The sequence below is a fragment of the Eublepharis macularius genome, chromosome 8, assembly GCF_028583425.1.
Source record: "Eublepharis macularius isolate TG4126 chromosome 8, MPM_Emac_v1.0, whole genome shotgun sequence".
NCBI classification, from domain to species: domain Eukaryota; kingdom Metazoa; phylum Chordata; class Lepidosauria; order Squamata; family Eublepharidae; genus Eublepharis; species Eublepharis macularius.
In genome coordinates, this window is record NC_072797.1 from 18,797,474 (window position 1) to 18,819,261 (window position 21,788).

The 21,788-nt window shown below is 41.2% G+C and overlaps 1 protein-coding gene across 2 annotated transcripts in view; it reads left to right on the top strand.

Annotated features, from left to right (window-relative positions):
* The window catches only part of WDR7 (WD repeat domain 7), a 252,690-nt gene that overhangs the window by 120,538 nt on the left and 110,364 nt on the right, over positions 1 to 21,788 (top strand). For both annotated transcript variants that reach the window (XM_054986975.1, XM_054986974.1), the window contains one exon: positions 20,878 to 21,099. In XM_054986975.1, coding sequence (XP_054842950.1) covers positions 20,878 to 21,099 — 222 coding nt within the window. The remainder of the gene's footprint in view (positions 1 to 20,877; positions 21,100 to 21,788) is intronic.

Sequence of the window (21,788 nt, forward strand, 5' to 3'; positions counted from 1 at the left end):
CCTGGACATGTTGTGTAAACAATAATTCAGAACGATTTAAGTGATAATGTGAATTAGGAAGTAGAATAGCGTGTAGGCAGAGGCTTTTCTGATTTGGGCGAGCTTTCAGACAATAAAGTGCTAAAAATTTTCTAGCTGTCTTTCATGTATCCAATTACATTTGACCAATTAACTTGAGGGAGCACGCTGGAATTTTTTTTTGTTTTTCTGCTTTTATAAAGTGGAAGGAACAGATCTCTTCTCTACCAGTATATTGACGGACACCTAATGCTGAGGAATAACGTGTGCATTTTGGTTCTGTGAGGGGCAACCAAGGCTGCTTCCTCTCTGTTGTAAGCTGTGTGGTACCCTGTTTCTTTGTATTTATTTGTGCAGTTCTGAAGCGGCTTTTCAGGCAATCTCAAGTATTCCCAGTTACTTCCTTTAGATGTCGTTGTGCTGCTTGGACTCTTCCCCTTGTGGTTTGTGTACAGGAAGTGGGGGTGGGGGTGATTGTGAGCTGGCACTTGTTTTAAGGTTGCAGGGTTGGTATCTGTGTACCCTGTGTGCGTGTGTTATGTTCCATCGAGTTGCCGTGTTGGCATTTTTTATTGGTTCTGACTGGATAGAGGCATCAGTAGTAGTTCTCTTTTTGCAGTTCTAGTATTGCATCAGTTGCAGAGGTGGGTGGTGGTTCTTGTTGATTTATAAGCTTAGGACCCATTAAGGATGGCCACAGTCCCTGCTTGCCCCCACCGTGTGTCCTACCTCTGATCCATGCCCTGCACACTGCATTTTGTACTATTCTGGGTTGATTTCAACTATCCGGCAACAATATGCAGTATGTTCTGCAGCTATGTATCTCTTGTTGTTCTAATATTTTTTGAGTCTGTCTTAATTTATTATTAATTGCTTTGAGTTCCCTTGGCATTCTTCATTTTTTTGAGGGTGACAGTGAAACAGACTTTTGCTAGGGCTTTGGTGTAATATTGTGTCTGAGGAGGAAACAAATAGCTGTTTCTTCTCTTTTTTTCCCCCTGCAGTAGCACTGCAGTAATTTTACATTTGGCTCTTTTTATTTTATAAATGTATGCACATTAATTTTGATCAACTGTGCCTTTACTGATAATTATTAGCTGTCTGAAGAGGCGGGATTAAAAAAAATAGCGTTTGTGTGTGCTGCACAAGAATAGGAACTCACAATTGTGCTCCTGGAGTGGCTTGTACATCTAAATCTCTTTGCTTTGCACAGCAGCCCATGAGGTTAGGCTATTAGTGTCGTTTGTGTGACACTACAGAGTGCTTTAACTATGTATTCACTGTTTCCTCCTTTCCCTTTTTCTCTGTATTGCGCTTCTGCATACTTTGCTTAGTGACTGTCGGTCTTTCCATAGAGAGAGAAGCTTGAAGAACTGTGGTTTTATGTAACTCTTCTAATTTTTACTTAATGATATGCTGTCAGATTGTACGGGACCTCTGCTAATTGTTGGAGTTGCAGAATTATCTATACTCTCTTCGTGCTTGTCACTTATCCAGAACTCACCTTGATAATTATGGGTGCGAGGAATACAAAATGGGGCTCTGAGCAGAGGCAGATAATCCTTTACAAAGAGGCACTATTCAGTTATGGTGATGATGTTTTATTGCCTTTTAAAAAGCATGTGAGCAGCATAAAGAACTAGGTACAATTTCCCTCCTCCCACAAGTTTGTTAATTGCATACATAACATTATGCCTCCCTGAACTGCCTTCGGAGGCATTTGAAACTGTTGTTCTGTGAACTGTTGACATAAAAATTCTCCTAACTTACACATTTAACATGTATTGGTTACTGTCAATTTTTACAAATTGCTTATTACCAAAACAATTGTTGCCATTTTAATACCTCTTCATATGCGCTGTGGTTTTGGTTTTATAATCTGTTTAATTCTTTTGTGATACAATTCCACAGCTGGAATGATTTAATGAACCATTTTCAAACATGTCTTGAGAAATATAAGAAAATGGGACATGTAGGTTCGTTTTTAATAACAAAAAGGACAACTGAGTACTAATAAATGTAATTTGCACACAATCCCTGATATTTTTATGTTGCTTAAAATATATCCTGCTGTTTTTTTAAAAAAAAATTAACATTTTCCTTTATGGGGGAAAATACATTTTCAGTTTCTCTAAGATGTTCCATTTTTAGTTTCTGATATTGCTGTATCTCTTATTGATTTCCTGGCAAATCGTGGCTATCTAATTTTACCTGCCTTCTTATTGATTTCCAATAAGAACCTGGTCTGTTCATAAAGAATCAGGATAAGTTGCAACTCGGTTTTGAAATGATTGCAATTTAAAATAGTTTGTTACTCTTATACTTTTCAATAAAATAGTAATCATGCTTCAAAATGTAAAATCCAGAATACTGGTTTTATTGAAGTTTTACCAATGCCCAGTGAGGTTTGATACTCCGCAATGAATTGCTTTTATTGATCAGCTTTTTGTAATCTAGCATATCTTTAAAAGCAAGAGTGATTTGGAAAAAATATTTTCATATGTACTTTGATTTTTTTTTATCTCCTTGTAATCTAGCCTTCAACATTTGGTGTTGAGTTCCCCATTTATTTAAGTGATAACTTTAAATATTCTATTTGTTTTATTAATATTGTGAATATTGTTTTCAGTTCCTGTACATTTAACGCCCAAAGCTATGATTATATGACGGGTTTAAGGATATAAAAGTTCATCATGCATCACTATATAAATGTCATTTTCAACATTTTATTAGTTCTTCAGTTCAGAGACAAAAATTAGGCATTTCTCCATGCCACAGTTTTGATACCTTTAAAGCTGTCAAAATGATGCAAGAATAGTTTAATCAAATCCTCCATCTTTTTACCACATAAACATTATATTCAAATGTCTATTAACACTAAACTTAGCACATATTAAATGTGTTTCCTTTCATAAGTAGATATATTTTAGACTCCATATTACAGTATACATTTCTCTTAACCAAGGCCCAGTTTTCCTTGCTGTTCTGGACTTAACATTTCACTATACTGAAGGATGAGAAAATCTAAAATGGATGAAGGTACCATTTCCCTAACCCACAGTGAGAGCAGCCAGAAATAGTCCGACACAAAATGGATTCTCTGCAGTTGTATATGGAACAGACAGACCAGGCTTTTAATCAACCTCTGGCCTATGTTTTGTGTGTTTTCCTATAATCTACAACAAACACACTCCACATTTGCATCGCGAGTACTGATTTTTTTAAAAAATGGTTTTTAATAAACTACAAACGAATACTGTAAAATACTAGCTGTTTTTCCACTGTTGATACGTTTTCTATCATTTTAATATCAAAGCAAAAGAGTTCTGAAATTTGACAACCTGGTTTGTGCTTGTCACATACAGATAAACTTCCAGGAACGATCTGCGATCCCACAATTGAAAAACCAAGTAGTAACTAAGTGTGCTTCCACTGAATAATTTGAGAGGCTGGACTGTACAGTAATAAATGTACTAGATATGAAGCTTGTTGTCTGCACCGGCTGTTTGTATATTTCAGTAATACGTGTATGTAGATTGTTCACTGTACACGAGAGTACTGGATGCCGTAATCAGAGTAAATCACAATGAGCGACAAAGTAGGCTTTTATTATTTTTGTGAATAATTATGCTGAGTATAAGGAAGCTTAACACTTTGCTTCTGCAGTGCAGATGAATCTCGGTAGAACTCTGTGGGTAAACCTGAATTAATTATGAAAATGTCATCTGCCCACAGCCCCCAAAGATTAACGAAAACTCAGATGGAAAGGCTCAAAAAAAATCATCAGCTACATAAGATTGGTTGTGAAACAGCAAGCCATAAATGTATGAGTAAAGATGATAAAAAATGTTTGCAGTTTTATATCTTGACAAGGCCATCTGTGAGCGACATCTATCTTCTTCAAAAAAAAAAAAACTTAGGAGCACTATTAACCCTTCCGTGTAATGACAGCAATTTAAAGGCACCTGGAAGCATTAAGGGAGGACCACTGTGTGCAAAGCGCTCTGATTCCACTATGTTCCCTAGCATGTCAGTGCATTGTTAAAGTTAACTGTATCCACATCCCTAAGAGCTAATGAATACTTGGTAGTCTATACTAATACTTTAGTGGATGCTGAACAAGTTTAGATGTTAAGCTTTTTAGGAAGAATGAATGATGGCTAATGATTATTTAATGACAGATCTCTGGACTGAAAGGCACTTAGCACTCAAAGTGTACTGCAAAGCCTATTTCTCAAAGCTTCAGACAGGTTTATTTGGTCTCACCTTGAAGAGAACAGTGCTGTATTGATTTCATTGGTGTGTGGATTTAAGCACGCTATTGGCTTAGAATAGCACCAAGTATGCAGCAGAAAATCAGCACCTTAATCCTTACGGTTACTGTAAGCCGCTATGAAAACATTTGGTTCCAGCTGCTTGAAAAATGGAAGCAAATTTTTAGCCTGAATGCTGAACTTGTGGGCTAAAATAAGGTCCTGCCATGGTGTTTACCATGAATAAGATGGACAGGCAAGGGCAGCCGTTGTGTGAATGCGTACCAGGACCTTTTTTTTAAATGCCATTGTTTTTGTTGTGCTTGTGCATTCTACTTCATTCCAAAAGCCATGAAAAGTTGATGCAAATTCTTTAAAAAAGTGTTATAAAGAGGGTGGGGATTAATTTAATTTATGCCTAGCCGACATGTATCGAAAGGCTCCCTTAGCTAGTGACTGTGCTTCAGTGGTGGTACAGAATGTTCATGAACATACCAGCTGCAGATGGGGGAATATTACTATTATTATTATTAACAAGATTTTTATCCTGCCTTTATGCCTAAATAGGGCCACCAAGGCAGCTAACAAATTAGAACATACAGATTAAAATCAAGTTAAAAATCATTTTTAAAAGGGTTGCCAGGGTCCGCAGGGGCCAAAGCAAGGGTGCAAGGAGCTGGGGGCAGGGGCATAGTGGGGTACTTCCTCTCATACTCCCATGCTCCCCTGTTGCACTGGAAAATGATTTTCCAGTGCAATGGAGGAGCTGCGGAGCATGCTGAAGCCCAGTTCATTAAAAAAAATTACCTGTTGGAGGCAGTTTTTACTGAACAGACATCAGTGCACCCTCTGGCTCGTCCGTCGTACTGGAAAATGACATCATTCTTCAGCAGGATGGAGGAGCGTGGGAGCGTGTGTGCACACATTTCTACCACGCTGGTCAGGTGAGCGGGGCGAGGGGGTGGCAGGTGGGTGCAAAGGAAGGTAGCACACCTAATTTAAAACCGGCATGCGAAAACATCATTTGCATTTGAATCAGTTGCCAGTCAATGTAACTATTATTGCCAGGCCTGGAGATATGGGAAGATTTGTAGTGTTGTCTGCTAGGAAGCTTAGAGAGGCCAAGGGGTGAAAAATGGAGGAGGAGTTAATAATAACCACCCTATGAAGGTTTGAAACCAGAGTCTGCTTACAATCTGCATATTTCCACCATTCTAGTTGACTAGGAGGACGGATAAACTCAGTGAAGTCCTCTTGACATTTCCTACTGGATGTAAGGCAATCTCTAGCAGAATTCCACTATGGAAGCTGCTGAATTCAGTGGAAAGGAAGGGCTAATTTGAAATACAAGCTTCTTGTTATCTAGAGATCACAACTGATGGTAGAAAACTGGGCACTATTTAAAAACAAAACAGGTCACGTGATAACTCTAGTTTGAGATGCAGCTAATGTATATTTCAGTAGCTACAATACTTTTATTGCCAGATAGCCATCATGTACTGGTGTTTCTTTATACTGATCTATTGCAGAATGTCCCCAAAATGTCATCCATGGGTGCCATGGTGCCTGCTGGCAGCTTTCCTGGGGCCTGCCAAGTGTTTTTAGAAAGTGGCCAGGTGGGGCTGTTGTACAGCAAGGCTTCTGACAGGCCACTGGATATCTGATTGGCTGTGCATAGGACTTTTTTTCAGCAGGAACGCGGTGGAACGGAGTTCCGGAACCTCTTGAAAATGGTCACATGGCTGGTGGCCCTGCCCCCTGATCTCCAGACAGAGGGGAGTTTAGATTGCCCTACGCGCCGCCATGCAGCACGGAGGGCAATCTAAACTCCCCTCTGTCTGGAGATCAGGGGGCGGGGCCACCAGCCATGTGACCATTTTCTCCTAGGGCAACCCACTGAGTTCCGCCACCTCTTTTCCCAGAAAAAAAGCCCTGGCTGTGCAGATTAAAATAACTTTGTTCCAGTAGCAACTGCCGCCACAGTGTTAGTTTTATTCTCTCTTACTCCTCTTTCCCAGTGCATTTTTTAAAATACCCTTCTTCTTCCCCTTCACTTGGGCTTTTTCTATGTGGTTGCTTCCACCTCCTGTGGCAGCCATTTTGTGGTTGCACCCACCACCCCGTATCAGAATTCCAGAAGTGCCCACTGGCTCAAAAGGGTTGGGGAGCCCTGATCTACTGGATCTCCTGAACAGTGCTGATAATCTTGCAAGGGCTGAATAAAGATCCAACCAGATCTCTTTTGTAAGAATCTTCATACAAGCTTTTTTATAAGAAGCAAATGAACACTGCCCAATGTCAGTTGTAAATAGAGATGGGCACGAACCTGAATATGAACCCAAAAAACCCACGAACCAGACCAGTTTGTGGGTCACAAACCAGTGGTTGATGGAAGCTTGTTTCCACGAACTTCCATGAACTGGTCTATTGGTTTGTTTGGTTCATTTTAAAACAGCAATGCCCCTTTCCATGCCGCTACAGATCAACTGCTTGTCGGGAAGATCCCCAACAAGCAGCTAGCTGCCGGCCAGGAGTTCCCAGCCAGCTAGCCAAGCCCCACCCATAGTTTAAATGGCCATTTCTCCACTCCTCGGAGTGGCCATTTAAACAGCTCCTGTTTAAATGATCAGCTGCTTGTCGGGGATCTCCCCGACAAGCAGCTGAACCTGAGGTTTAAATGCCCCTTTCCATGCCACTGTTAAGCGGCCGGAAAGGGGCATTTAAACCCAACGAACCATGAACTGGTTCGTGAACTTGCCCCAGTTTGTGGGAGTTTGTGGTTCCTGGTTCGTAAAAATGCCACGAACTGCACGGTTCAGTTTTTGCAGTTCGTGCCCATGTCTAGTTGTAAATCATCTATAAACAGAGAAAGATACTAAAAATACTATTTTATTGTCGAAGGCTTTCACGGCCGGAGAACGATGGTTGTTGGGGGTTTTCCGGGCTGTCTTGCCGTGGTCTTGGCATTGTAGTTCCTGACGTTTCGCCAGCAGCTGTGGCTGGCATCTTCCGAGGTGTAGCACCAAAAGACAGAGATCTCTCAGTGTCACAGTGTGGAAAAGATGTAGGTCATTTGTATCTACTCAGGAGGGGTGGGGTTGAGCTGAGTCATTCTGTAAGAGTTTCCCAGGGTGTGGAATGCTAATGGCGGGAGGCTTCACTGTATCCTGAGGAGGTTCTTTTGCATATGGATTGGTGTTTGATGTGCTAATCTTCTCTGCAGGGCTATTGTCGGGTGTGGAGTGTTTTGTTGGCCTGGTGTTTTTCAGAACTGGAGCCCATGCTCTGTTCATTCTTAAGGTTTCTTCTTTCCTGTTGAAGTTTTGCTTATGCTTGTGAATTTCAATGGCTTCCCTGTGCAGTCTGACAAAGTAGTTGGAAGTGTTGTCCAGTATTTTGGTGTCCTGGAATAAGATACTGTGCCCTGTTTGAGTTAGGCTATGTTCAGCCACTGCTGATTTTTCAGGCTGTCCAAGTCTGCAGTGTCTTTCATGTTCTTTTATTCTTGTCTGGATGCTACGCTTTGTGGTCCCGATGTAAACTTGTCCACAGCTGCAGGGTATACGGTATACTCCTGCAGAGGTGAGGGGGTCTCTGCTGTCTTTTGCTGATCGTAGCATCTGTTGTATTTTTCGGGTGGGTCTGAATACTGCTTGAAGGTTATGCTTTTTCATAAGCTTTCCCATCTGATCAGTAATTCCTTTGATATATGGCAAAAACACTTTTCCTGTAGGTGACTGTTTTTCCTTGGTTGTTTGATTCATCCTGGGTTTGATTGCTCTTCGGATTTCATTTCTGGAGTAGCCATTTGCCTGAAGTGCGTGGTTTAGATGATTAATTTCCTCATTGAGAAAGCGCGGCTCACATATCCGTCTTGCACGATCCACTAATGTTTTCATTATGCCTCTTTTCTGTCGGGGGTGGTGATTGGAGTTTTTGTGTAAGTACCGATCAGTGTGAGTTGGTTTCCTGTAGACCTTGTGACCTAACTGAAAGTTTGCTTTGCGGATGACCAAGGTATCCAGGAATGAGAGTTTTCCCTCACTTTCTTTCTCCATTGTGAATTGTATGTTCAGGTGGATAGCAAACTTCTACATGGAACATTTTGAAAAAACAGCTCTAGAATCAGCACCCCACAAACCCAGTGTATGGTTCCGGTTTGTGGATGATACATTCATCATTTGGAGCCATGGGGAGGAAGAATTGATGGAGTTTTTGAATCATCTCAACAACATCCACCTGAACATACAATTCACAATGGAGAAAGAAAGTGAGGGAAAACTCTCATTCCTGGATACCTTGGTCATCCGCAAAGCAAACTTTCAGTTAGGTCACAAGGTCTACAGGAAACCAACTCACACTGATCAGTACTTACACAAAAACTCCAATCACCACCCCCGACAGAAAAGAGGCATAATGAAAACATTAGTGGATCGTGCAAGACGGATATGTGAGCCGCGCTTTCTCAATGAGGAAATTAATCATCTAAACCACGCACTTCAGGCAAATGGCTACTCCAGAAATGAAATCCGAAGAGCAATCAAACCCAGGATGAATCAAACAACCAAGGAAAAACAGTCACCTACAGGAAAAGTGTTTTTGCCATATATCAAAGGAATTACTGATCAGATGGGAAAGCTTATGAAAAAGCATAACCTTCAAGCAGTATTCAGACCCACCCGAAAAATACAACAGATGCTACGATCAGCAAAAGACAGCAGAGACCCCCTCACCTCTGCAGGAGTATACCGTATACCCTGCAGCTGTGGACAAGTTTACATCGGGACCACAAAGCGTAGCATCCAGACAAGAATAAAAGAACATGAAAGACACTGCAGACTTGGACAGCCTGAAAAATCAGCAGTGGCTGAACATAGCCTAACTCAAACAGGGCACAGTATCTTATTCCAGGACACCAAAATACTGGACAACACTTCCAACTACTTTGTCAGACTGCACAGGGAAGCCATTGAAATTCACAAGCATAAGCAAAACTTCAACAGGAAAGAAGAAACCTTAAGAATGAACAGAGCATGGGCTCCAGTTCTGAAAAACACCAGGCCAACAAAACACTCCACACCCGACAATAGCCCTGCAGAGAAGATTAGCACATCAAACACCAATCCATATGCAAAAGAACCTCCTCAGGATACAGTGAAGCCTCCCGCCATTAGCATTCCACACCCTGGGAAACTCTTACAGAATGACTCAGCTCAACCACACCCCTCCTGAGTAGATACAAATGACCTACATCTTTTCCACACTGTGACACTGAGAGATCTCTGTCTTTTGGTGCTACACCTCTGAAGATGCCAGCCACAGCTGCTGGCGAAACGTCAGGAACTACAATGCCAAGACCACGGCAAGACAGCCCGGAAAACCCCCAACAACCATCAATACTATTTTAGCTTGAACATACGTAGAAGGAAATGTTTCAGATATTAGAAATCCTGACCCAGTTCTCTTGATTCCATTTTGTAAAAAGTGAATAAGGAAATGACTTTGTGGAGTGATACATGTTACAGACTTACAGAGCACAGGCAAAAGAAGCTCAAGTCACTTTTGGGATTTTCCAACTGTTGGTAGGCGAACAGGTAGACATGTTATGCTTGATACAAGCCCATAAACCTGGTTTATATGGCAGCTTTTGCACAATTCCTGTTCCACTGTAGAATACCCTTCTTAGCCATGCATATTTGTCCAGTGCCTACTTTGTTCTCTCTTGGACACCACTTAAAATATTTTTATTCACCCATATCTAACATATATTTCTGGGATTCTTTCTTCCACCTATATGTTTCTGTTTGTATATTGCAATGTGTGTAGACTGCTGTACATTTCCTTACAGTCTACATAATGCAAATTAAAAATTGGTTTAATCAGTTATTTAATTGCTTTTGTATTATATACAGATTGTTGGTTATATAGGCGTAATTGTAAGATGCCTTGGATATTAAGTGGAAAAACAGGATATAAATAGTTTTAACAACTAAATGACTTGGTTCTCTCTCTCTCTTATCAAACATGATATTTAGTTTCATACATAGCTTAGTTGCTTATGGAAAATCCTTTTAGGAGATCTGGAAAAGAAGTTTTCTTTTTCTCTGACCACATGGCCCAAACATCTATGTTTGAGCTAATAAACTAGTGAAGACTTCTCTGAATTTTTGCTTCTGAGAGCTGGTGTAATGTAGTGGTTAAGTTGCTGAGCTACAATGAGGCATTTCCTTGGTTAAAATCTAACTACTCCATGAGCTCAGCAGGTGGCCTTGGGCGAGCCACTGCTTTCAGCCCCAGCTCCTCAGCTATGTTGTGGGGATCATAACACTGGCTTTGTTCACTGCTCTGGGTGGGCACTAATCTGTCTAGAAGAGTGGTATGCAAATGAACTGTTGTTGTCACAGTAATTTTGTCAGCTTCTTTGCAAAACTTTATTAATTTCTGTACATTCATCTTAGAAATAATAAATGTTAGTAAAATGCCTTGTCTCTGAATTTAGAGGTAACTTTCTAGATCACACTGAGTATCAAATACTGCTGCTGTTAACTCTGTGCCAGACATTGGGAGCTTGTGCGTCATCGTGATTAAGAGATGGAGCTGTGTTCAAGAGGGCCTTGTACACTGGTTATACTGTAACAAAATAGTTCAAAAAGAGACTTGGGTAAAGGATTAGGGACTGTGGTTTATACTAGAGATGGGCACAAACAGCAATACGAACAAAAAAAAGGCCACAAACAGCCCAATCTGCTGTTTGCGAACAAGCTGTTCGTGAGGCCGCATTCTAAATGAACAGGTGGTCATTGCAAGCCTCGTTCATTGCTGTTCGTCTGTTCATCAAGCCAGACAGTCTGGCACCTGCAATGAATTCCCTTGGCAATTTAGGCAGGGATTGTCTGAACTCCTGCTGTTGCTCTGGAAACCCAAATCTAAGCCCAATTTAGCTTGATATGCAGGTCTTCCTTTCAAGTGTGGAGCTCCAAATTTGTTACAACAAGGGAGCAAAGCCCAGGGGGGAGGGGGGCTTCCAGCTCTGACTTTGCAGACAGTAGAGAGGGAGAGACAGTTGCTATTGGCATTTTGATAGAGTGCATTGGAGCTTGAATTTTCTTTGTATGTGGTGGGATAGGGATCTACCCCTTCAAGTTCCAGGGCTGCTGCCAGGCTCTGGGCCAAGCTATTATTTATTATTGGTACCTTTCCTGCTGCCTGCTCAGGTCAGGTTTCTGGGAGTGGTGCAGTAGGGATCTTGACCAAACTTGGATGATGGCTGGAGGAGAGAGTGCTGGCCCCCACGAACAGCCAACCACGAACATGTTCATGAACAGGGCCATGTTTGTGGTTGTTCGTGAGTCCCTGTTCATGGATGGCAATGAACAACGAACATCACGTTCAGTTTTTTTTCTGTTCGTGCCCATCTCTAGTTTATACTACTGTGTATAGCTTGTACTGTCTAGTGCTGTAACTGGGATCCTGCTGTATATTTTTTGCACTGGTTACTGCATCAAGTAAATACTTATCCTGTGCTTCAGATCAGTTTTAGATTTCTGGTTGGTTCCAGATATCTACAATCCAAATCCTATTTCTTTGCTTATTGGATGTCCTTTACTATTGATTGTGTTAACTTACGGCATGTAATCCTCCTAAAGTCCCAGTGATAAAGGGGGACTATAAATAACGTAAATAACATAAATTCCATGAGCCAACTTGGCAAGTCACTATATTTCAGGCTTCTCCCCACTCCATCTGTAGCATGTGAATAATATTACCAGTGTACATTACAAGGTGATTAGAGCATTCATACAAAACTGTGCATTTAGTAGTAAAATAGAAACATTTTTTTTTTGCATTTAAAGAAAAAAACGTAGTTAGTGAAAGGATATAAATGTCAACAAAGGGTTGGGAGATGGACATATGACATATATTTGTGGGATTGGCAAGTGGGGAATGCAATAAAAGGGGTACATGGCTACAATCGGTTTTTCACACTTCCTGATGTGCACTTGAAAATTTTATAAGTAGTGTTTGGTGCTCTTAATTCAGGACACACACAGCTAGCTGATGGTCAAGTGTAGTTCTGTCTCAAGAGCGACACAACAAGAATCTCAACACTTCACAGATGACAACACAGTAAGTTTCCAGAGGTTCAGGTCACTAGATGGTGTCACATTTATATGAATAATTAAAAGGCAAATAGCATTGCCTGTATACTTCTGTTAATGTACTGCATCACTTATAGGCTTTTCTGTATTTAATGTCTAGTCTTGTTACTCTCCAGGTCAACAATGCTTGAGTGCTACAGAAATAGCTTGCCTAGGATTTTTATTTCTAAAGAACCAAAACCTTCCATTGACCCCAATTTGTAAAGCTGGACTCCAGCAGTTTTCCAAGAAGCAAGAAAAAAGCATGTCAGTCGATTAGGATTGAAACACCTCCAAAGTAAGGCATGAAAATATTACCTTTTAAAAAAACCATTTAGTTAGTTTTTTTTAAAAAAAAAATTACTATCAACTTTTGTTCCCAAGGAGATAGTTTAGGTGGGCAGCCGTGTTGGTCTGCAGTAGAACAGCAGGATTGGAGTCCAGTGGCACCTTAGAGACCAATGAGATTTTCAGAGTGTAAGCTTTTGAGAGTCAGAGCTCCCTTCTTCAGACATGAGTCAGGTCTCGTTGGTCTCTAAGGAGCCACTGGATTCAAATCCTTTTGTTCCCAAGGCAGATTTCCAATACTGAATAAAAATGATTAAAATGAAATTACTAATAGCTGTGAACAAGGCCAAGAAAAAAAAACCCCAGAGATAATGATAAAACAACTTTCCAGTGTGGTTTCAGGCCTAGTCATAGGACTGAAACAGCTTCGGTCACCGTGGTGAATGACCTGCACTGGGAGATGGATGGGGGAGTGTACCTCTCTTAATTCACCTAGACTTCTCAGTGGCTTTTGACACCATTGATCATGGTATCCTACTGGAGCGTCTTTTGGAAATCATAAATAGGTTGCCTGGAGGAAGATTCAGGATGGATAAGGGCTAACAAATTGAAACAATCTCAACAAAACAGAGGAGCTACAGGTAGGGGGAAGGTTTGACCCAGGAATTACAATATTTCCTGTTCCTTGATGGGGTTGCAGTCCCACTAAAGGAGCTGGTTCATAGCTTGGGGGTATTATTGGACCCCAGCCTCCTTTTGGATAAAGAGGTGGCAACGGTGCCTTTCATCAGCATCAGATGGTAAGACGCCTTTAGCCTTTTCTCTGGAGGAAAGATCTTGCCATTACAGTGCATAGCCTAGTAGCATCTAGATTAGATTACTATAATTCACTGTACTTGGGGCTGTCCTTGACTGTCAAGAATAATTATATACTGCCCTTCAGGATGACTTAACACCCACTCAGAGCGGTTTACAAAGTATGTTATTATTATCCCCACAACAGAATACCCTGTGAGGTGGGTGGGGCTGAGAGAGCGAGAAGCTGTGAATGACCCAAGGTCTCCCAGCTGGCTTCAAGTGGAGGAATGGGGAATCAAATCCGGCTCTCCAGATTAGAGTCCCGCGCTCTTAACCACTATACTAAACTGGCTATAGTTGGAACAGAATGCTGAGATCAGACTTTTCACTGGAGTGAGTTTTAGTAAGAACCATATCATTCCAGTCTTGTTACATTTACAATTTGCTTCAGGCTCAATTTGAGGTGCTAGTATTGACCTTTAAAGCCCTATATAACCTGTGGCCAGCATGCCTGAAGGATTGCCTTCTCCCATAGGAACCTATCCATTCACTCTGGTAATCTTTGGAGGTATGCTACAGGTGCCCTCAACACTTGAGACTAGATGAGTGGTAATCTGAGAAAGGGCCTTCTCGGTCGTGGAGGCAAAACTTTGGAAGTCCCTTCCCAGGGACATTCTTCTGTCTTCCTCTATCATTGTCTCCCTGGTTGTGTTGTGGTTATATGTCTGTATGTTTTTATTGAATTGTTTAAATATTTTATATATCCATATGGAAGGCATTTAAATGTTTTAATATTTTGATGTTCTCTACCCTGGGGACCCTGTTTGGGTGGAAAGGCTTCGTAGAAACATTCTGTATGAATAAATAAGTTCAGAACGCTCCAAACAAATCAGAGTGCAGTTGGCATAATTCAGGTCTCTATAAAAAGTACAAGATAATAGAGAAAGACCATGGGAAAGGGGGGCCGAGTGAAATTAACAGAAGTCCTGGGAAGCAAAGGATCTAACAATCCTAAGCTGTTCCATCAGTGGATAAGCAATTCCTTCAGTAGAACATCACTTCCACTGGAAGAAAGGAGGTTGGTGTCTACTAATTCCACTCTGCCAATGCAGACCTCCATTTTGCCCTCTAAACCTTCCCTGTTCCTGGGGGTTTATTGACCCACAGAAGCATAATTGGGGGGGGGGACAGAAGGAGGGAAAGGGGAGGGAAGTTGCCTTCATCATTGACCAGCCCAAGATAATTCACTGGCCTTCATGGAAGAGTTGGAGAATCAAAGGTGAGCGTCCCAGATCCTAGGCCAATGCTCTAACTACTACACCACATTGGCTGTCAGGGCTGCCTACAACATTTATCCATTAATCAGATTAACTGATTTTAAAACATTTTGATCAATTACCTCTGGTCTGATTTTAAAGTTGATTTATAAAAACAAACAAACCCTAATTTAAAAGTAATAGACGTACTTGCAGATTTCCCCTCAGAAGAGGCATTTCCCTTATCACTCAGAAAATAGCGTTTAGTCTAAGAAATGCATCATTGTAAAAAGAAAGTCTATTTTCCTCCATTTTTGTGTACTTTTTATTCACAGGCCCATCCATCCAACTTGGACAGTTGCTCTGCACTTTTAACTTTAATTTACTGTTTTGTTCGGGAGTATGGGATAGCTTGATACGGACTCTGCCTTCCATTGAAGTAGAGCATCGTTCTTTCTGGTCCAGCGTGGTGGCGGTCTCGGGCGAGAGTCTTTACAAGCCTTGCTATCTGAGTCCATTTTAGTTGGAAACACCAAGTTTTTAACTTCTTTACTTACTTTATGCACCCAACTTCACAGTTTCCAAAGCAGCTTAAATCAGATAACAACATACAATTAAATCAATGGATGCCGTTGACAGGCAAATCTTGTTCCCACCTATCAGGTCCTTGTCCTTTGTGACTGACCCTAGGAGGCTTTGTAGGGCAGGGAGACAACGGTAGCTGACCTGAATGTTCTTCCTGCTGCTGACACCTTATCTGTATAAAATGCGTTCTCTGGGCCCTCAGCGGTACGTACTGTTTACATGCAGTTGACTTTTAACCAAAAAAAATCTGCTGTTCAAAGATGGCTGCTGGGTTCACGGTTTAGTTAGGTAAGGAGAGGGGAGTGGGAGTCGGCTGCCCTGCCATCTTTGTGGACTGAAACCAAAACAACCCTCACTTGCTCATAATATTAGAAAAAAGCAAGAGTCCAGTAGCACCTGTAAGATTAACATTTGTGGTAGGGTATGAGCTTTCATGAGCCACACAGCTCACTTCTTCAGATACCCTGAAGAACTGAACTGTGGCTCACACGAGAGCTCATACCCTACCACAAATTTTGTTAGTCTTATATAGGTGCTACTGGATTTTCAGTTTTTCTGCTGCTACAGACAGACTAACACAGCTACCCACCTTGATCTTGCTCATAGTAGTTTCAAATGGCTAGCCATATTTGTCTGTAGTAGAAAAGCAAGATCCGGGTCCAGTAGCACCTTAAAGACCAACTAGATTTCCAGGGTATGCGCTTTCTCTTGCTCAAAAATACTGAACTGTATTTCTATGATAATAAATTAGTTTGGCATCTGCTCTTCCCAAGTTTTTAATACCTAATACAATAACAGAGTAGCATCAATATATGTCTAATAGCAGATATAAAGTATCTGGGGGTACTCCATCACCCATAAAACAGCCTTTAGCCTTAATTCAAATCCATTGATTCCTGTTCCAGTTAAACCTGCGGAACTTAATATGTCTCTTAATCCTTTTATTGTAAGCTAGGATAAAATTAATTTTACACTAGAACTGTGCAAAGCCAATTAACATGATCTTTAGAGTTATTTAGTAAAGTGCTTCAAACTGTTAAATTTATCCTGACCTCTCGCTTGCACTCCCTGACTGCTTTTTAAATGAAGTAATCAATATCTCGCAACCTTTTAAACAGCTTAAACTTTTCAGACATTTTACCTATATTTTATTTAAACACATTAGGGTGGAAAATATATACATTCACACTTGTAGCCCCATTCCTCAAAAATGTCCCTGCCTTTTGTTTTGATATTCCGTCGGCACCTTTTGCAAAGCATTTTAAATAGGGAGGCAAAATGTTCATTTTGCTTAAAATCAAGCCAATAATGAAGAAATCTGTCACTTCCATTTACTAACTGCACTTTCTATGCACTGTCTTTACAACCTAAATGCAGAAACCTTCTCCCTTTCTCTGGCATAGCTTCTGTTTTCCACATAGGGCTATTTGAGGTTATTAATTTTCTCACTGTGATAGGGTGATCAACTGTACTGTCAAGAAAATGGATCTCTCTGTCACCCTTTAGCATGATTAAATGAAGGCACATCACTGTGAGAAAATACCAAATTTTCACAAGACAAATGAAACTTGTAGGGAGGACAACTTTTATAGACATTATTTCATTTTAAAATCTCCCGTTTGGCTGTCAGTTTATTTGTTGGGAAGGGCCACAATTAATTGCATGTTCCTACTAATAACTCAAAAGCAAGCAAAAGTAAAACCCGGCTTTGCTTAAACAGAGGAGGGCAGCGTCTTGTGTGTTTTTATCCACTGAGCTCTGCACAAACTGTGATGCTAATGAATCTCTTTGAAACTTTTGTCCTAGCCAGCCACCAATTTTTCCAGCATTTGTGACTTTAAAACGCTGATGTGGAACGCTGAGATCTCCCTAAGTCTTGTCACCAGTTTCAGACTGCCTTCTAAGGTTTTGACCCTTAAATGAGTAGCGCACCGGACTTTAGGTATCTATAATTTGCAAAACGTGTCTTGGCATGCTTTAATGTAAGTCCGAAAGTCTCCAGTAGTAGCCGATGTAAACTTTAGTCTTTTGTTCCTGTGGAATCAGGTCTACGTTAACGAGGCGACATTTTGAAATCGGCCAATGCAACTAAGCCTTTGAAATAAAGGAGTATTTGGGTTATAAATTTATTCCAATGCAGGAAGGGTTAACTTGAGGCTGCTTTAATCAAACAAAAGGAAGATCAACAAGGGGTGTGGGGGGGCAGTTTGCCAAGTGCCCCTGTTGTTTAATTTCCTACTGGAAGCAGCACATGTGTGGGGCTTCCCCCCCTTTCTTTTCTTTAAACAGTGACCATTGCAGAGGCTGAGTGGCTGGGGTCAATGCCTTGCCTATTGATCAGTATCCCTGCCGTCCCTAGCTCCAGCATCTGCTTCATTGGCTTCTTTCAGTGCCTGCTTCAGTACATTAGAATAGAAATCCATAACCAGAGCTGTGCTCATCCGAGCAGGGGAAGAAACTAAATTAAATGGTATAAAACAATCTTGGATCAGGAGTTTGTGCCAATTCATCTTGATCTAAGATGTCACACCGGGCTCTCTGTCTGAGCACCTGGGCTAGAGGCAGCCATAGTGAAAATAGATGGAGCTGCGATCATTCATTTGTCAGCTAAGGAGCTCGGCAGCGGTTAGCAATTCCCTTCTGCAGAGGTCAGCTGACAGAACAATCAGTGCAACTGCAGAATGGAGCTTTCCTTTGAACTATTGTTATGGAGCATGCTTCTTGGGGGGGGGGGGAGAGGGTGGGCGGAGGAAGGGCAGCTTGGTGGCTTCCTTCCAGATCATTGTGTTGTGAGCGAAGCGAATTTAAAAATGGATCTATTTAGGCAGAGTCCAGTTCTCACTTTGTGTTACATTTAATAGTGGCGATTATATATCCAAATCGTCGGTGTGTAAAATGGTTACGTTATCACTTAGCATAGAGAGTGTTTTCATCGTTTCTCCCGTAGAAGGTGACTATTGATTTTTTTTTTTTTTTACTTCTTTTCCTTCTCATTGTTAAAGATTCCACCCACCCTTTGGGTGTAAAACTATCACAGCTAGAGCTGAACTGGGAATCAGTTTTCTTAACAGGGATTATTTCTTATGCTCTTTCTTTTTTAAGAAGAAGAAATTTCATTTGCTACAGTTTGGACATACGGTACAGTACTGAAGACCTTTTATTAATGCACACTTCGTTAATCTTCAGACCTAGTAATTCTCCCCAAGCACCAAGGGTTCTCCTCTGACTTTTCATGGAAGAAATTTAACAGCAGACTGTAGTACGGAAGGGTGAGATTGTCATTACTTTGGCTGGAATATATGAAGGTGTCTTTCCTGGCATATTCAAAAAAATATAAATAAATCTCAAATACAGTCATCAAAATCACAAAGGTGATGTTTAAAAGCATTTAAGGAGTTTGTTTAGTTGTTAGAAAGGCTGAAAATCATGAGCCTGAAGACCTGCTGTAAGTAGCCATATTCTTCTGTTGTTTCAGTACAGGTTTGTATTCCTTTGTCTTCAGGAAAGGGAGACTTTCAGCTCAGTCACTTACATTCCTGGTCCCTTGCCCCATATTCATTACTCTGGAGTACTTTAAAAGTAGTTCTACTGCATCTTGGATCCGTAGTAATACCCATGAGCCACTTACAGTTTGGCATAAGTGTTCAGAAAGCAAGAGATTATTGGTCCCAGGTCTGGACTCCAAAGCCACTATACCTTTGCAAGTTAAATGGTGTATGGAGGAAATCTTCCAGTTTGAAGTATGCTTATACTGACTTTTTAAAGTTACAAATGCTCCTTTTTTAACTTTAATGATCAGCTATTTGAGAAGATTGTTTTAACAGATATTTACTCATTTCATTTCAGTTTCTCTAATCTGCCTTTTCTGGGCAAAGTGATTGAGAGAACAGTAGCTGACCAACTCCAGATCTTTTTGGAAAACTCTAGTGCTCTAGACCTTTTCCAGTCTGGATTCAGACCAGGACATGGGACAGAGACAGCAGTAGTAGCGTTAGAGGATGATCTCCGTCTGAATATAAACAAAGGCCATGGCTCCTTATTGCTCCTCCTGGATCTATCTGTAGCCTTTAACACAGTAGACCATGCCATCCTCTTGAGGCGTTTAGAAACAGAAGTGGGCATCAAAGGATGTGCCCATGGTTTAAATCGTTTCTCATGGAACGTACTCAAAGGGTTACCGTTGGAGATCAGCTAGCTCTTCGTAAAACCTTTAGGAGAACTCATTCACACCTATGGAGTTGGATGTCATCAGTATGCAGACGACTCCCAACTCTATATCTCGCTATCCAGGTTACTGCAGGATGCAGTAGAAATCTTAGATCGCTGCCTGACAGCCATGGCGAAAAGGCTGAAAAATAACAAATTTCACTCCATTGGCTACCTATCAGTTACTGTGCACAATTCAAGGTATTGGTTATTACATACAAAGCTCTCCATGGCCTTGGCCCAATGTACCTATGGTACCACCTCCCTCCCTATGTCCCTCCACGGCAGCTTCACTCATCTGAACAGGATCTCTTGCAAGTGTCAGTCTGCCCATGGTCGAAAATAACAGCAGCTCATACACAGGCTTTCTCTTTGGTGGCCCCCACCCTATGGAACGGGCTGCCTGAGGAGGTCAGGAGAGCCCCCACTCTCCTGGCTTTCTGCAAACAATGCAAAACCAAATTATTCAAAAAGGCTTTTTATTCAGATAGGAGGGTGGTATTGTAGGGAAGGGGACTCAGATGCTTCGCTAATGAGTTAGAAACCATAGACTTCACCATTATGTTGCCTTACATATTATCTGTTGCTTTAAATATGTATTCCTATATACTACTTGTGCTTCATGTTGGCTAATGTCAGTCCTAGAATTGATTATGTTCTGTTTCAGCAGTTCTTCAACCCCATATTGGATCCTTGCTAATACTATGTCTTTGTAAACTTATATTCATTTACCCCATGACATTGTTTATGGAAATGTCCTTGACACAGTATGGAAATGCTTGCCCTTGTCCTTGCTACTGAGTGTACTAATCTCACACTATGTAATCCGCCTTGAGTCTCAGTGAGAAAGGCAGACTATAAATGACATAAATAAAATAACTAAATTTTTCTTGCTCTCACAAGGTTCTGAGGCTTAGAAAGACATGAGAGATGGTGACCAATCCAAGGTCATCCAATAAGCTTTATGATGGAATGGGGAATTGAATCTAGATCTGCTTGGTCTAGTCCAACACTAGCAGCTGTTGAAGCGTGTATTCTTCCTATGCTGCACATTGATGTGGGAAGAATCCATGCTCTAGCTTCTTGTGCTGGCTTTGCTCCAAGCATGATGCTGGAATGGGAAGGAGCCACATAATGTACCTCTCCCATGCAGCCAGAGGCTTCTGACATTGATGAGCAGGGAAGGATCAAGCAGCACTGCAGTAAACCCCATGTAAGTAAAGATAAAATTGGGGAGAGCCTGAACTGTGCACAGTGAAAGGGGCCCTGAAGTTTATGACCAAAATGATAGCGATGGTTGATGGTCCTCCTAATTCTCTGTGCGTTACATTGCAGGTTCTCTTTCTGGATTTCCACAAATGAAAAAAATATCTATGTCTTACGAAGAGAGGCGCAAGCAAGCCACGGCTATTGTTCTGCTAGGAGTAATCGGAGCTGAGTTTGGAGCAGAAATCGAACCTCCAAAATTGTTGACCAGACCACGCAGTTCCAGTCAGATTCCTGAAGGCTTTGGCTCAACTAGCGGTGGATCCAACTATTCTTTGGCAAGGCATACTTGTAAGTTTCCTCTATCCCTTTTAAGTTAGCTAGCTTGCTAAACATTTACCGCTGGGGCTCCGTAGAGTGTCTCTTGATTGCAAGCGGTTGTGTGGGGGGGAGTAAGGGGAGAAAAACACTTTTGGAGCACTTGAGCAACCAAGGATGGGACTTCCAGTGTGCAAATACCAGAAAATAATCCTGACTACAATATCACATAAGCAAGTCTCTGATGAGCAAGATTCAGGTCCGGTAGCACCTTGTAGACCAACTAGATTCCCAGGGTATGAGTGTTCTTTGACTCCCGAAAGCTCATACTCTGGAAATCTCATCGGTCTCTAAAGTGCTACTGGACCCAAATTTCGCTCTTTTACTACAGACCAACACGGCTAACCATCTGAAACTAAGTTCCTAATGTCCTTGAATTCTTGGAAATATGCTTCATACTATACTAATTTATGAGCGTTTACCCATATTTGTAGATGTGTGCAGAGTATGGTCAGATTGTTAGAACTTTAGACCATTGTATCCAAACTTGATGCCTGAAGGCAGGATCTGTTTACAAATCATTCCCCCAAATTTCAGTTCAAGGATTGTCGAAGGGAGAAGAAAGATTCACAGTTACATTCACTGTTGGGCATAATCAAGATCAAATTGCAAAAAGACAGTGTATTTAAGAGTGTGTGTAGTTAGAAGAATTGGTCACCAAG